The sequence below is a fragment of the Apium graveolens genome, chromosome 10 (genome assembly GCF_009905375.1).
Source record: "Apium graveolens cultivar Ventura chromosome 10, ASM990537v1, whole genome shotgun sequence".
Taxonomy (NCBI): domain Eukaryota; kingdom Viridiplantae; phylum Streptophyta; class Magnoliopsida; order Apiales; family Apiaceae; genus Apium; species Apium graveolens.
Genome location: NC_133656.1, coordinates 235,376,240 through 235,392,099, shown reverse-complemented (window position 1 = coordinate 235,392,099; position 15,860 = coordinate 235,376,240). Strand labels below are relative to the sequence as shown.

Here is a 15,860-nt window from a genome sequence, read left to right as displayed (position 1 = left end):
AAAATTTATAATTACATTTGAGGATAATGAGTTGCAACTTTTTATCATATCATAATGTGTCGTGTTCATGCATAGTGTGTTGGCATTTTGCTTGCTAGTAAAGCTTCTCTGAGCATCCTTTTAAATAAGATAAAAAAAATGTTGCAAAGAATTGTCATGACATGATATAAAAACACTTCTTACTCATCAGGCTAATTCAATTGCATTCACTTCCATTCAGGACATAATACACAGAGGCTACAGAGATGAGCAATTACAGAAGTTTACTAGGTCAGTTTTTCCTTGATAAAATATAATGATATCCTTAAAGCCAAAGATTCTTTTTAAGTTCCTGTTCAACAAAAATAAAGTTATCATAAACCAGAAATCGGAACCAGGCTTCTCGAAGGTGGAAAAGAGGGATTTTGATAATTTCCCCAAGGTGCTTCTGTAAAGCTATCATCTTTACAAGTTATGCCCTGGACAGTATTGCTATGGACTCCCATTCCAAGCTACATATTACATCCTGTAACAAACGGAAAAGGTCAGGTCAAATGTGTGTAGCAAGTAGTAACTTTCACAGGCTGGGATTCGAGGAAAATTACAAAGTTACAAAACCGAAAGAAATTTATTAACATACCGAGGGATTTTGCCTATCAATATCGAAGCAATTGATGGCACACGGTTCTACTAGAAGCTCAATGGGTTCTTCACCTATAAAAAACAAAATTCAATTGAATTAGTCACAAATTACCAGGGGAAAAAAAATCACAGCAAAATCAAGTCTCTTGAAATGCAATTGAGCATACTGAGTTGGGGGAAATCCAAAGGACATATTATTCTCTTGACTTCAGCGAGAGATATCCAGCAAGTAAATAGATTCACCTAACTTGCTTTGATATATTATAGTGTCATCATGCTATTTTTCACTTCCTAACCGTGAATCATTATAAGCAGGGTTTGGGGTGAAAACATTCTCCGAAATTACCCAAAAAATTCCACCAACTAAGAAAAAATATTATTAATTAAAATTTAAAAATGTAGAAAAATAATGCTGCCCTCGTAGAGAAAATCCATCATAAATAACCAAAATAAAAACCCCACAACGAATTCCATCACTACAAAACTCTATCTAGAAAGAGAGGCCTAGCACATATCCCCCGCAGTTGGACGCCGACGGTAAATAGTAGATGCAAGAAGAATCCAATAATTATGTGAAATATAATTCAGAAAGAACTCCCCCTGTTTAATAATGACTTTATTTAAGGTTTTGCCCCTATATTCCTCGTAAATGGGATCGATCATCAAACAGTAAAGTAGGCTGACACCACCCATTGTAAACACATTTCATCATCAGTACTCCTTCCAGAGAATGAAGTTTCATTAGCGGTTCAAATTACTTAAAGGATTGGGTACAGTTATCATGGATAAATAGAATTTTAGCAGCAACACACCATATAATTTTCTCCAAAATCAGAAAGTAATAAACATATACCATACACAGTATCTATAATGATATACTATCATTGTAACCTTCATAAATTTCTAATAAACAGGCGCATCAATCACAAATCTGGAGAACGGGCTGAAGACTAAATCATATCGCTTTGAGAATAAAGATATAAAGGACCCAAGATATAGTAAAAGAGGGCACAAGTATAATTAGTACTTTTGAATTTTGGTTTTACTTTCCAGCCCCAGTTACACATTAAAAAGTTGAATCGTAAGCTTCTCTGGCAAGATATAGTTGATTCTCAATTCCAGGGTTGATAAAATGTAAAAATAAATATAGTATATGAGGCGACCCGCTTCTATGAAAAAACAAAACCACAACCTATACACTGTTAATCACCAGCTAATCCAGATACTACTGATACACATACAACAAACATTCAGCGGTGACACATTAATCCTACCACAACGACAAAAAACTGAGATGGATTGGCCATTTATATATCCAACTCTAAGTAACATATATAACTTCTCCACTCATCCTTTGCTTTGCCTACTCTTTTTAAAAAATTCAAACAGCATTGTCGTAATTTTATTTTACTCTTTAACGATAGAAGTAGGATTTAAAGTCTTCTCCATAATGATGTGCAAAATAATCACTCGACCTTTACCATGGGGCATGGGAAGTACAACTTTATAGGAAAACAAATTATTTCATTTATTATAAACTTTTACATCTGCACTATACTGTTTAGAAGGAGAACATTATTTTTTCTGTGCTAAGACGTAAAGATCTTGACAGAGTTGATAAACTGCTTTTCAAGGTATCATGCTTCGACTGGTGATTTTTATGCTATCCATTAGCATATGAAAAGTTAAAAAGCACATAAAACAATCAATATCTGACGCACACTGCATCAAGAATTCCATACCTTGTTCGGCTACAGCAAGGATTCCATCTTCTGAGCAAATCATTACGGGTAAAACACGTGTAGATGAGACCCTATGATTTGAAGAGCGTGTAAAAGTGTCATACTGAACCTCCCAAACCTCACTTGCAGATAGTGATCGAGCTGATGCATCAGCTTGCCCCACACCTGAAAGAACTATTGGTTGTTGAGGCCACCGAATATCCCATGTAAAAACTGTACCAGACGAGCCTCCTGCCTTCAAACAGAGACACAAATTAAACAAAATGCTACTTTCACATTGTAAATCATGGACTAATATAAGACTTAATATCTTAAATTTTTGATACAAGTTAATATTAATCTTCATCAAGCATGCTAAAAGAGGAATATGAAGTTGTGAACACATAATGCAATATAATTAAAACACTGAAGTACTTCCCAGAATGTAACAAGATTATATGCAAGAATTCACTTCAAATTCTATGTATTTGCTGTAATAATCAGTCCTATTTGCAATGACTAAATTGCATTCTTCAACGAATTATATGCATATATGGTCGTATGAAATTATAGAGATTTTTGCCAAATGTGATTTGAGCTAATTTAAAGAATTTTATGCTGTTATGCATCTGCGCAAAGGATCATCATCACGGCAGTAAGTCAAGTCGGCGGGGATCTAGCTAGTCGACTACTATAATTGAACAACAGCAATAAATAATATAATATATAATTAATTATAGTTCTAGTTTCCAACACATAAGATTGTTGTAACATTCCGTTTTAGTCTGAACTAACAAACAACTAGTGCAACTGTGCAAGTAATTAATCTGCTTTACAATTACATCTCTCTCCAAAACAGTAACTATTTACCACAGTGCAGAAAAAAAACAGACAGTAATATAATCATACAAATTTGGAGAAAACGGAATGCTTATGACATGAAGAATGCATTCTTTGGATTTATAACAAGTGCAATGCTGAATACAGATTTAAAAATGCAAAATATTAGAAAATTTACTAGAGCAGAAATATGGAATGTGACTAAAGGTTGCAGGAATTAAATTCAAATTTAATACTTGACAACCAGTCAACTTTCCAATTGACAAGTCACCCCACTAGTTGACATTCCAGTTGACCAACTTCCTAGCAGAAAGCAAGACCACCAAAAATGACTGGTCAACTAGTCGTTGCTAGTCCAGTGCCGTGAGCCCATAACAACCACAGTGCAAAAAGTTTTAAATTGATTTCAAAGAATCAATTACATGAATATATCCAACTGTTTACAGGATTTTAGCAAAATAGCAACAATACTCTTTCCCAGCTACTGGAGATAAAATAGGACATACTAAAAGGAAAATTAAACTATGTAGGGCTTTTATAACAACATATAATTATTCAATGTCAAATTAACATGCCCAAAGTTTTCAATCAATGTGCCTTGTGAATTCTTTAACAAATAAATATTTGTAAACTTTTTTGATCAGGATCGGGTTAACTTTGCAGAGACGTATTCAAATTCACCGGCATAGAACAGGATGTTTATACATATATAGCCCGGAAAGATGAAAACACCTAGATCCTTGTTCATGAGATCTGAGAAAATCATTAAGAGGTCCTACAAGGAGAGCATCCTATCTTGTAAGACACCGAAGCATCAAATATATAACGTATTTTAACCTTATTTCCTAAAGTTAAACATTTCAATTTAGTATACATATATAATGTTGTGCATATAAAAATTTATACACCGAGTGACACATGGCTTCCCACTTCATTACAAGGTAATGCCAGAGTTAAAATTACACAACTTACCAAACAAGTGTGCTTTCGTGACGGATGAATGTCAATGGAATGCACTATCCCAGAATTATTCCCCTGTTCCCTGCAAATCATCATCTCAAACTTCAAGATTAAAAAAAAACATACCAATTAAGTATTAATGCTTTAGCAAAAACAGAAATCACCAAATGCAGTCAAGGGAAGCAATAACATTTACTCCAAACAAGCAATAACATATTTTAACTACAATTTTATCTATTGCAATACAAAATACAACATATATCAACAACTGTTATTAAAAATCGACAACTCGAGTATAACTAAAATTCATCCAAGAATCAATACACACACATATAACAACATTCGCAACTCACCAATTACCCTTAAACTGCGAAACAGCAGCACCAGGCTTCCGCAAATCCCACCACTGCACACTATACCCCAACCCACCCGTAACAAACTCCGATGGACTAGCCCACTTAACGGCACTATACGAAACCAATCCACAACTATCAAACACCTTCCTATAACTCAACTCATTCTCCCCCACACTCACCAAACTCACTCTCCCATCCTCCCCAACACAAACACACTCCGACCCATTTCCCCCAATGTCAATACAAGAAATGGGTCCCACATGTAAAACCTTTTCGGGCACAAAAAGCTCCGACCCATCAAACCCAACCTCATTAGGCTCAACAAATAAAAACCGAACCGAACCTGAAAAACTCGAAACGGCAATCAGGGGTTTGTGGAGAGTGTGAGAGACTTTGAGAGAGGTAGTGCGGGAGGGTAATATATGGGAAGAAAGTGGGGTCAAAATTGAGGGGTTAGAGCGATTTAGGGCACGGATTTCGAGGTGAGAAGCGTCGGAATTGGAGTCGGAGACGGCGAGGACGATGAAACGTTCGAAGACGGAGAGAGGTGGGAGCCACCGGACGGCGTCGATGTAGGTTGATTGGGGAATGCGGTGGATTTGGAGAGTTTCTGTGTTGATCGTCATTTTTAGGGTTTTAGAAAGAGGGGTTTTTGAGGTTTTTCAACAATTTAACGGTTAAATGTTGGAAATCACATCACATGCTTGCCATTAAGATTGGCCCGAACTATTTTTTTTAAACACGAAAATAGCGCATCTCTTAAAACTGCCGGTAAGGTGGTCCAATAAATTTTTTTTTGACACACGATAGCATTTCTTGAACTGTGTCTAATGTCCGTTATTTTTAGAGGGGTAAAATTGTAAGAATATTATGCAACGGCTATATACTTACATACTGCTGTATATATATATATCTCCAATTATATTTGAAGCATACCCTAAAATCTTTCACTAAATTAGTGTTCGGGTGCTTACATTAGGCTGGAGTTTGTGAAAAATGGCATACCAATGTTACTGTTGTCAATGGGCGGTGGAAAGAGTTGCACAGACAACTATAAATCACGGGCGAAGGTTTGTTGGATGTGTGTACGGAAGGCGTGGCTGTGATTTTTTCCGCTGGGGTTGAAGGATGTCACTGTTGCAGGGGTCTTGAAATGGAAATTGAACAACTTAAATTAGAAAACAAAATATGGAAATAAGGAGTTATTGGCATAGTGTTGTGTTGTATTTTGTATTTCTTTGTTTCACTGCCTAATGTAGAACAGATGCTAGGTTTGTAATTGTCTTGTTATATATGATAATGTGATGGTAATATGCTATTAATAGAGGTACTTTTGTGTATAATTCTAACATTTGATAAAGTAAGACTACAATTGTAAAAATAACCAATGTTAAACAGAAGCTACAAAGATCCATTACCAAAAGAAAAGTAGTCATTACATATAAGAGGATTAATAGATAGTTGCAATGTTTGTCATTGTTTGACAAGCAATTAGTAACCAGCCATTACACCTTCCAACTACCAAGTTACCACAACAAAAATAAGTAACCATCAACCAAAAGTTATGGCACATAAAAAACTCAGCTACCTGGCTATTTATCCTCTACTTTAAAACTAAAACAAAGGCAACGTTGGGTTCAAAATAAGTGGTTGCAACCACAACTACCACCATAATAGTCCCTATTCATTTCTTTTCCTTTTTCTTGGAGTAATTTTCTTGCTATGGACATGTTTCTGAAATCCTGAAGTAGAGCTGTATTGAGTGTCTTATGGTGGATTGGTTTGTTGTTGCTGGTGCTGCTCCATCATCTCTGGAATTGTCTATTGATCATGGTTTGTTTGCTGATTATGGAAAATGGAGATGCAAGAATAAGTCCCCCAATTCACAAGTGTTTAACATTATAAAAGCTACGAAAGGTAAAGTATTACCTTTGATGGACATGTCCTAGAGTTGTGCCCAAAATTCTTGCAAGTTTTGCACACAACTGTTGACCTATCTATGATAGGAATACCACCAGCATCTACAACCTTCTTCATCAAGTCATTTTTCTGTCTCATACATGAAAGAAGTTATAATAAGTTGAGAATGAATGGAATGTAGTCTAATATTTTAGAAACAAAATCTAAAACTAAGAACCATACTTTTGCAGCACAAGTTCTTGCATTGTGTTCTTGTGCTTTACAATATGTGCAGTTTATAAAAGTCCCCACTTTGCTCAGCTTAGTTGGATCTCTTGGAATGTCATTCTTTGTAGATCTTTTCTTCTTAGGTCTCCCTGTAGGAGTCTTGACATTTGGAGGCCTTGGACGGGGCTCATTAGCCTTTTTCCAGAATTCAGGGCTTACTGTTGGTTCCAAAATGCAGTTGTATAGCTGAAAATAGAAAATAGACATTTTATGAAAGACAAGTACCTCCAAAATATGGATTCAAACAAAAAGTACCTCCAAATTATAAGTGCAAGTAATGTACCCGCATATACATATCCTTTGAGTAGCAGTTGTGGATGTGTTTATCACAAGGCTCATTCTTTAAGGCTATGCATGCAACTGCATGGTAGCATGGGATTCATGTGAGATCCCACTTCCTACATGTGCATGTTCTCTTATTCGGATCAACTACCAACTCATGTCCACCTTTTGTATAAGTTGCCAAATAAGATGTGCCACCAGACCAGTTTACAACACAATTACCAGCAAAGTGGATAGCCCTAGCACAATGTCACCAAAATCATAATAAAACTTAGATCCCAATTTAAACACAATTAGAGTAATGGATCCTTTTCATGACAGATTTATGAAGCACTTTAAACATGGTTATGATTGGCAAGTCTCTAAATTTCCTTATAGAGCTGTTAAAAACTTCACAGTGATTGTTAACAAACATATCACTGTGAACCAATGTCCTAAATAAGGATCTTGTTCATTGACTGAATGACTTAACCATTAGCCATTCATAGCATTTTGGAGCAATCTATTTATAATCATACATTGTAATGATGTTAGTACTAGTTTAAATTAACATACATTTGATACATGCAGTTATTACATAAGTACCTCTTTCATCTTTGTCATGTGTAATTTGAGTTCTCACTCTGTTGAAGCCCTTGCAGATTTCCATAGCAGTTGCCTTAAAGCAATATCCTTGAAATCTTTATTCATGTTCTGGTACAAATGCATAACACATAATCTGTGTTCTGCATTTGGTACCACTACTTCCAAAGCATTTATGAGACCCTACAAACATACATCATAATTAGTCCAAACAATTATGTGATAAACATAAGTAAAAGGTTTAAGGAATTTTTAAAACCTTTTGTCTGTTAGAGATAAATGTCCACTCTTGTACAATATTGCCATCAATTTTCAAGTTCTGAGCCAGAAATTGCAAGAACCAGGTCCAGAACTCTTTAGTTTTTGATTCAACAAATGCCCGGGAAATTGGGTACATACCATCATTGGCATCTACCCCAGCTGCTATCAACAACTACCTACCAAAAGGACCCTTGAGATGGCATCCATCAACCCCTACAAGATGTCTACAGAACTGTGTAAATGCATTCTTCAGAGGGCCCAGACACACATACATCCTCATGAATCTCCCACTTTATCTTCACATAAAATCTTCATTGTGCTATCTGGGAGTACTCTCTTCACTTCATAAGCATAAACCCACACTTGACCAAACCGTGCAGAATGAGTGCCATTAATCTTCACGAGTGTTCTTGCTTTGGCTCTATACACAACATACTTGGAAACATTATATTTCAGATCATTGAAAACCTTCTTATGAAATGCAGCCACATGCCAGGTTGGATTCATTCTAATCTCCTTCTCATAGTACTCAGCTATCCATGTTGAGTTAATTTGTAGCCGGTTGAATGTGGGCATGCAACTGTGCTTATTCACAATGGTTTTGATCTGATAAGAGGTTGTCTTCTTCATTGGAGATGCATACACTCTTCATTCACAAGGCTTCTCACAAACATACTTCACTTTCTCTCCAAAATTCTTAACAAGTTGGATAGGTCTCCTGTCAAGAATAGCATGGGTCCTCACTGCCTTTCTAAAAATCTGAGATGATTTAAATATCATTTCAAGCTCAAACACTGGCCTCTCCATATCAACTTCCTCATTAAACACTAGAAATTTTAGTTACTCATCATCAGTTGAATTCTCTGTCATCCTCTCCTCATCACTTCCAGCATACACAGTAGAAACATCTGAATCTGCATCTTCATTCACATTTTTGTCTTCTTCTGCATCCTGATTGAAGGTATAATCTTCAATAACAGTCCTATCAACATACTTCTCAAAAATGAGATCATCATCCTTGTTAGAAGTATCAGAATAAAAGCTCTCAACGTCGCTGTCACTTCTGTTCAAAACATATTCATCACTATCATCAGGATCATAAAAATCCTTGTAAACATTCTCCATTTCCCTGATTGCTTCTTCCTCCTCAAAATCAGCTTGTGTTGATCCTAGGAATGGATCCTCCATATGAATTTCATCACCACAATCCCACCCAACATTCTCTTGACTTAAGGGTTCAATCCTAGTCTCATAAATCTCAACATACCTATTAGTCTTAGGCCTATCCTTGGGATTAATGAGTGCACACATTACCATCAAATCATCATCAGTTTCTAGGTTAAATAGGCCATGGTACATTGTTGTCCCTGGAAGTTTGTACCATAAGTTATAACCACCCCCCTACAACCACTTTCTATCAACATACTATTAATCTCAATCATACTTATCTCATCAGAGTCCCAAAAGTCCACAAATTTAAACATGCCCTCAGTATACCTCTTAGGGTTTTCTTCAAAACCACCATTACAAAAGAGCCTAGTTGTGAAAAGTTCATCAGCTGTTAAACAAATACCCACTTTATATTCTACAACTGAAGCTACATAACTAACATACATCAATTCATAGAGACTTAACACATGTATAAAAAAACAAATTTTTACACATTTATGCCTCCTATCCTAGCATGATAACATGAATTACACGAAAAAGAAATAAAAATCGAACACAGATAGTTTTTATCCAAGCCCTAGACCATTGCTTCAACAATTAAGTTAATATACAAACACCCAAATGTAATTCACACTAATAACTAACTCTGGAAAGCAAAACCCTAAATTATATGATCATACGCACAAGTTTTAAGAAAAAAAATGTGAGGGTTTCAGTAATTACCAATATACTCTGGACATTCATATGGCTCGAACGCATTTTCATCTTCCTTGGACCTCAACAACCATACCATTTTGCTTTGATCGCACTTGATCGCCTCATTATCTGAGGGTTAGGGTTTTTTGGAGGGAGAGTTCGAGTGAGTAATACAATAATTGAAGTGTATGTATACTTTATTTGACATCAATTACCCATTTAACCCTGTCCCTGAGAAAATAAAAAGACACGTTATCGTTCAGTTAAACTAAGTTAACGGAATGCTATCGTCTATTGATATTTTTTTCGTTCAGCCACTTTACTGATAGTTTCAAGAGATGCGCTATTTTCCTGTTAAAAAAATAGTTCGGACCACATTAGTGCAACTAAGTCTAATTTTTATTTTATTAGATTTATATGATTAATTAGGGTCATTATTTCACGAAGAACATCCTTATATAAAGAATACCAAAAAATATTAAAAATCATATAAAAATACATATTTTGATTCTAATTTTTATAAAAAAGAAAAATATTTATGTTACAAAAGTATATAAAAGATTTTATACTGAATAGTGCACTATATTTCTATTTTATACTAAATTTTTAATTTTAAATGAAATTCTAAGTTAGGTTTGATATGTTATGTTTAATCGATATTAAATATTGTGACTGTAATCTTAACAAACCAATCTTTTTATAAATAAAACAAAGTATTTTGATATTATTCTTTATATAAGGTGTTTTTGTGACGTGCAACCCTACAAATTAGTCGTTTTATTTTCGGATCGATACCAATACAAAATTTAATTAAAATTGAAAAAAAATTAAGATCTCTTCAATAATTTGACAAACATAAGTTTTTGAGATTTCCTAAAAACATAGCATCATAATCAAATTTCATAACAATACATCTAGACGTAATCTTTTTGATGTCGTGAAATATGAGGTTTTGCAATTTACATCGCGTTTTCATTTAGCACTATTTTGATGTGTGTATTCCATATTTCACAGTACACCATATAAATTATTATTAATGAAAAATAATTCAAAAGATAGTAAGACATTAAACTCTACACAACAAATAACCTAAAACTAGCATAAAATCATGTGCAAGGCACTTGTCGGTAACTTAATTTTTAATTAAATTATATATAAATAATATTGTTTAAAAAAATTGTAATATGAAATTTGATATGAGTAGTACTGCACAAAAAATTTTAATTTTGTCGGGGCTCGTGAATATAATTATAATGTTTTGTGGATGTTGTCTAAATTAGATAATTTTTCAGTATACTCATTCCATATTTCCAATTCTTCGAGAATTATGTTAAATGAATTTTAACTCATTAACAACAATCTTCCTCATAAAATTTGAATAGTTTTTTCAAATGTCGTGTCCTAAAAGTTAAAGTTCTAGTTTTAGTTTTATTGAAAAATCTTTAAAAATATTCTAAAACGCTACTCAATAATTTTTTATAACTATTTCGTATTATTTTTTCTATTAATTTACAATCTTTTTAAATATTTTTTGTCTTTCTTTCTCTTTCCATATCTTAATTTCTTTACATTAAGCAATTCAATTTTGAGCAATTAATTGAATAGATCTATGTTGTATTACAGGATGATCATCTTTTGACATCTGGGCTTGAGATTAATCAACTATGACTTGATAAATATTTTTTGTGTTTCCATCATCATAAGTTAAAATTGTTCATGTTTCTTACCTGTCCTTAGACAATAAATGTATTCATTTTTTTAATTAATTATAACTTCATTCACAAAAGTGTTTTACTAACGGGAGTGAATAAATAGACTAATCATTAAAATAAGTTTGTTTTTACTATAAGAGTAATTGCAGAAGTCCAAAAATATATTACCAAAACTTTCCCAAAAAATGAGATGTCGCTTTTCTATAAGTTATTTTCTCTTAACTAAAATAGACTCACGTGTGTTAATATGAATCCCACCAATTAAAACATGTTATTTATTTTTATGGAGTTATTTTGGTACCGATTTTGGTACATCTAACAATACTCTTATTATATTGAGCTTTGTATATGCACATTATTTATTCTTTAATTATTAAAAGTTTGTACATGATCCGGGTCTTTAGCCTAACTTTTTTCTAAAACTTATTTACAAATTTTTAATTTACATTTTTTTTCAAATTTTCTAAATTTACCTATTTATCAAATCAATATTGGTAAAACAATGTTCATAAAATTATAATTTCATCAAATGAATAACTTGTATGAACAATTTGTATGGTTTCAAATATAGTAGTGAAATATATGTTATTCTTAATTAATAGAAGAAGAATATCAATAAATGGAATATTATAATGGCTCATGAGGGTATTCATTGATCGAGATTTAACTGTATATTTTGAATTGATTAAGACTAAAGTTGGTTGCGCGATCAAACATTATTAACTCAACTTCCACATTAATAAACTTTTAATATAGAAAAATATTTTTTTTCATATTATCCCAAATGCTTAAATTATTCAATATTATTATCGCTCGTCGTTAAATGCTATCTACTATCATAAATTCGGTTTTTTACACTTTGTTACATGAACATCTATACATAATATTCTACATTTTGGTCTCTTATTATACAAGTTCCGCAAGTTATATACTATGCATGACTTATATGTATTTTGTGAGACACAACTATAAATTGTATAATATATATTACATATAGTCCTTTTTTAAAAAAGTGTATTTTGACCTAACATTCACCTAATTTGTATATTGAATCTTTTATTTCATTTTAATGAGCTTATTTTCAAAATCAACTAATTGTACTACTTATCGAATTCTACTAATAGGTTATTATATTTCTTGTCATAATATACAATTTTAAAAATTATATTAAAATTTTTATCTTACACTAAAATTTTATATTTCTAATTTTAATATATTATTGTATAGTATCCACAATCTTGATTATAATACAATATTATATCTAATTATGTAATATGTAACTAATAACATATAAATAGACTGGATCTCATTTATAATCATTAAAAAAAATTCAAAATTTCATTTTTTTCCTATTATTGATTTATTATATTTTTTAGTGTTCATAATTTTTTTATAATGTCATCTTATTATTGAACTAAATATTCTATGTATTTATTAAAATACAATCAATATTTAATTCATAATTTATTTAGTTATTATTTTAAATATTTTCTAATGTTTCATATTTTTTTATTATGTATATTTCAATTGATCAAAATAATACATCTCAAAAGATTAATTATTATATTTCTTATATAAGAATTTTTTTTATCAAAATGCTTGTATATAGATATAGGCTTACATATAATAAAATAATATATACAAATTATCATGCAATAGTCTACGACTATTGTATTTTAAATGAATAGTAAAATATTTATTGAGGATATTATAAATTAACGAAGAAAACTTTATGTACCTAATTAATGAATTATAACATAAGGCTAAATGTTCTTCTAACTTGGTTGGGAGCTTCAGTTAAGTTACTTGTGGTTACGAGTTCAATTCCCATTAACAACAAAAAAATATTTGTTTATGAAAGACTCACTAATTAGGTGTTCGTAAGATTTCTAATAAGATGAGGGTAAGAAATAGGGCATCCGACAAGTGGATAAAAGAGATGCGGATAATAATAAAAGAGGTGAAAGTTTTATATACATGAGTTTTTATGTCGTGAGCATACAATAAATATGAAATTTAATTAGTCTTGACTTATTTTTATCAATAAAATTGGTGTGAATGCATAGTTCATCAACATCTGTGATTTAGAGATCAATTAAAAATTTATCACATTATTTCTTTTTGTTCATGAACACACTTTAAAATATCATTTTTTATATTCATGACATGGTGCATGAGCATTATTATTTTAATATTCATTAGTTTCATTATTTTTTAAAATATATTGGTCAAAATATACTCAAATATTTAAATACAACAGTTAATTAAAATCCATTTATGCTAAAGTTTCTTTTAACGAAGCTTATTATCAAATATATGTTTATAAATTTTGATTATATAAAAAATATATATCAATCAAAATTACATTTCCATATTCTTGTTTAAACAATTAATGTAAGGAATTTAACACACCATTAATATATATTTTTAGACTATCATTCACCGATGAAGATGGATATACTCGCCCGCCCGCCACTAGTGGAATCAAGTTGGCCCCTGGGCTGGGGAAGTGGGCATTTCCATCGCGAATGATTCAATCCACTAATCTCAAATTTTTTGTTTCTCAAATAGAGAGAGTGGTGAAATAATATAGTGGTGAGTTTGTACTATCTATAAAATTAACCTAATAAACAAATAAAATTATATAACAAATACGAGAGAAAATAATTCAAGAATCAGGGTTTTTCAATTGGCAATCATGAATATCTAGTTTGTATTTCTTGTTTGCTAAAAACAATCCTTCTTATATTTATAAAATCCTCTCTCAAGGTAAATTATAGTGCCTACAACTATCACTTGAACGCCACTCCCATTATCATACAAAATACAATTATAGATTATTAAAAATCAAGTATTATAAGTTTCACAATTTTCGTATCAATCTTCTGATCTAATACTTAAATCGTATATATCATATTATGTACCAGAATTACAACTTCTTTCTCGATTCATTATAACTCCTAAAGATTCAATTAGAAGTTAACTACTCCTCTATTTGTATATAGTGTTCAATGACATATTAACAAACACAAGAAAATCACAGTAAAACGAAATAAATATAATAAGTCAAAAAATACTATCCAACTCTTAGATAAAGAGATTAGCCACTCATGATAAGATGAACAAGATAAAAATTTAGATCGCAAATCACGAGTTAAGAATTTAAGTACAAAAAAATACAACTCGAAAATTTTCTTTTAAATCCGGATGAATCCCTTCACTCCTTCCATCTCATCTCCCTCTCAAACTGCTTTTATCTCTTCTCTCAAGAATACGACTATATCTATTATATTTTCTAATAAAATATGTTATTGTTGTCTGTATACAATATGTAAAGCCGTAATATAATGGAGTTTTAATACGTTTTTCAAAATAAATTGGATTTTGATGTAAAATTCGTAAGCTATCTTCGAGGCCTGATTCTGGGTTGCTCCAGTAAGAATCTTGATGTTGGACCACTTCTAAACTGTACACAATTTTATTAGTTTCTCATGGGTTATATGATCGTCCAAATCTGATGTATAGAACTCAAGTTAAGGCTCAAATAGTGGTGTACGCATACGCAACACAATAAATATGAATTTCCTTTTGATTTGTGTCCAAATAAGCCTGATTCCATATAAATTGGGAATTCTTATTTCATGTCACTAAACATTAAACTCTAATTAATAATATCCAACTAATGATATAATATTATAAATATGAGAATAAAATCCTTTAATATATATATATATATAAATATACTCCATCAAACACTCTTTATCTCCGTCATTTTTAAGACACTTTGTCCCATCCCTTATTTTATTTATATATATATATTAAATATTTATTTTCTTCCATTTCTAATCTTCTCTCTCCTCTCTCTCTGTTAAATTTAATATCTACGACCACAAGTTATCTTGTTATTTTTAAATAAATAAATAGTGTTATATATACGCCAAACTACTAAATTATTAAACTACTGCACACGTAGTCTACTTATCCAACTAAACTACTTATACTATTATTAAAAAAATAAATAAATATTGTTATATATCTGCTAAATTAACAAATTGTTAAATACTAGATATAGCATGCTTATTCTAATAAACTACGACCACAAGTTATTCTATTATTTTTATTATAAATTTATTATTATTATATATTTATATAAATATTTTAAAATTATAATATCACAGGATAAATAAAAATTTAAATATTAAAGAAACCCTTGCGATGCACGGGATTTAAATTAGTAATAATAAGAAGAAGCATATATTAAAGAAAACCTGTGCATCACTAATATTTTAATATTTTATAATATTTATAAAAAACAAACTAAGAAGCTTTTACATATGCTCCAAGTGCCTCCATATAACTCATACTATACAAATTATAATCTAATAATTGAATTTTATTATGCCAAACAGAGGTGATCAAAAAATAAGACAAGCTGCGAGACAGAAAGTTACAAATGGGGAGAGATAGAGAGG

General features: G+C 31.4%; 1 protein-coding gene across 1 annotated transcript; it reads right to left on the bottom strand.

The window, feature by feature from the left end:
* Window positions 1-186: 186 nt before the first annotated feature.
* LOC141693747 (nuclear pore complex protein NUP43) lies at window positions 187-5,268 on the bottom strand. The gene is made up of 5 exons (XM_074498908.1): window positions 4,496-5,268; window positions 4,155-4,224; window positions 2,364-2,598; window positions 620-693; window positions 187-505 (listed from the first exon to the last, which is right to left on the bottom strand). Exons 1-5 carry the CDS (start codon window positions 5,122-5,124, stop codon window positions 452-454), a joined length of 1,062 nt encoding a protein of 353 aa, XP_074355009.1. The 5' UTR covers window positions 5,125-5,268; the 3' UTR covers window positions 187-451.
* Between the last annotated feature and the right edge of the window lie 10,592 nt (window positions 5,269-15,860).

Excerpts from the sequence above, each read along its gene's own strand:
- LOC141693747 (XM_074498908.1), bottom strand. The coding sequence starts at position 5,124 with ATGACGATCAACACAGAAACTCTCCAAATCCACCGCATTCCCCAATCA. Across the intron at positions 4,225-4,495 it reads TCGCAGTTTAAGGGTAATTG|GGAACAGGGGAATAATTCTG; the intron begins GTGAGTTGCGAA and ends GATGATTTGCAG. Across the intron at positions 2,599-4,154 it reads CACGAAAGCACACTTGTTTG|GCAGGAGGCTCGTCTGGTAC; the intron begins GTAAGTTGTGTA and ends CTCTGTTTGAAG.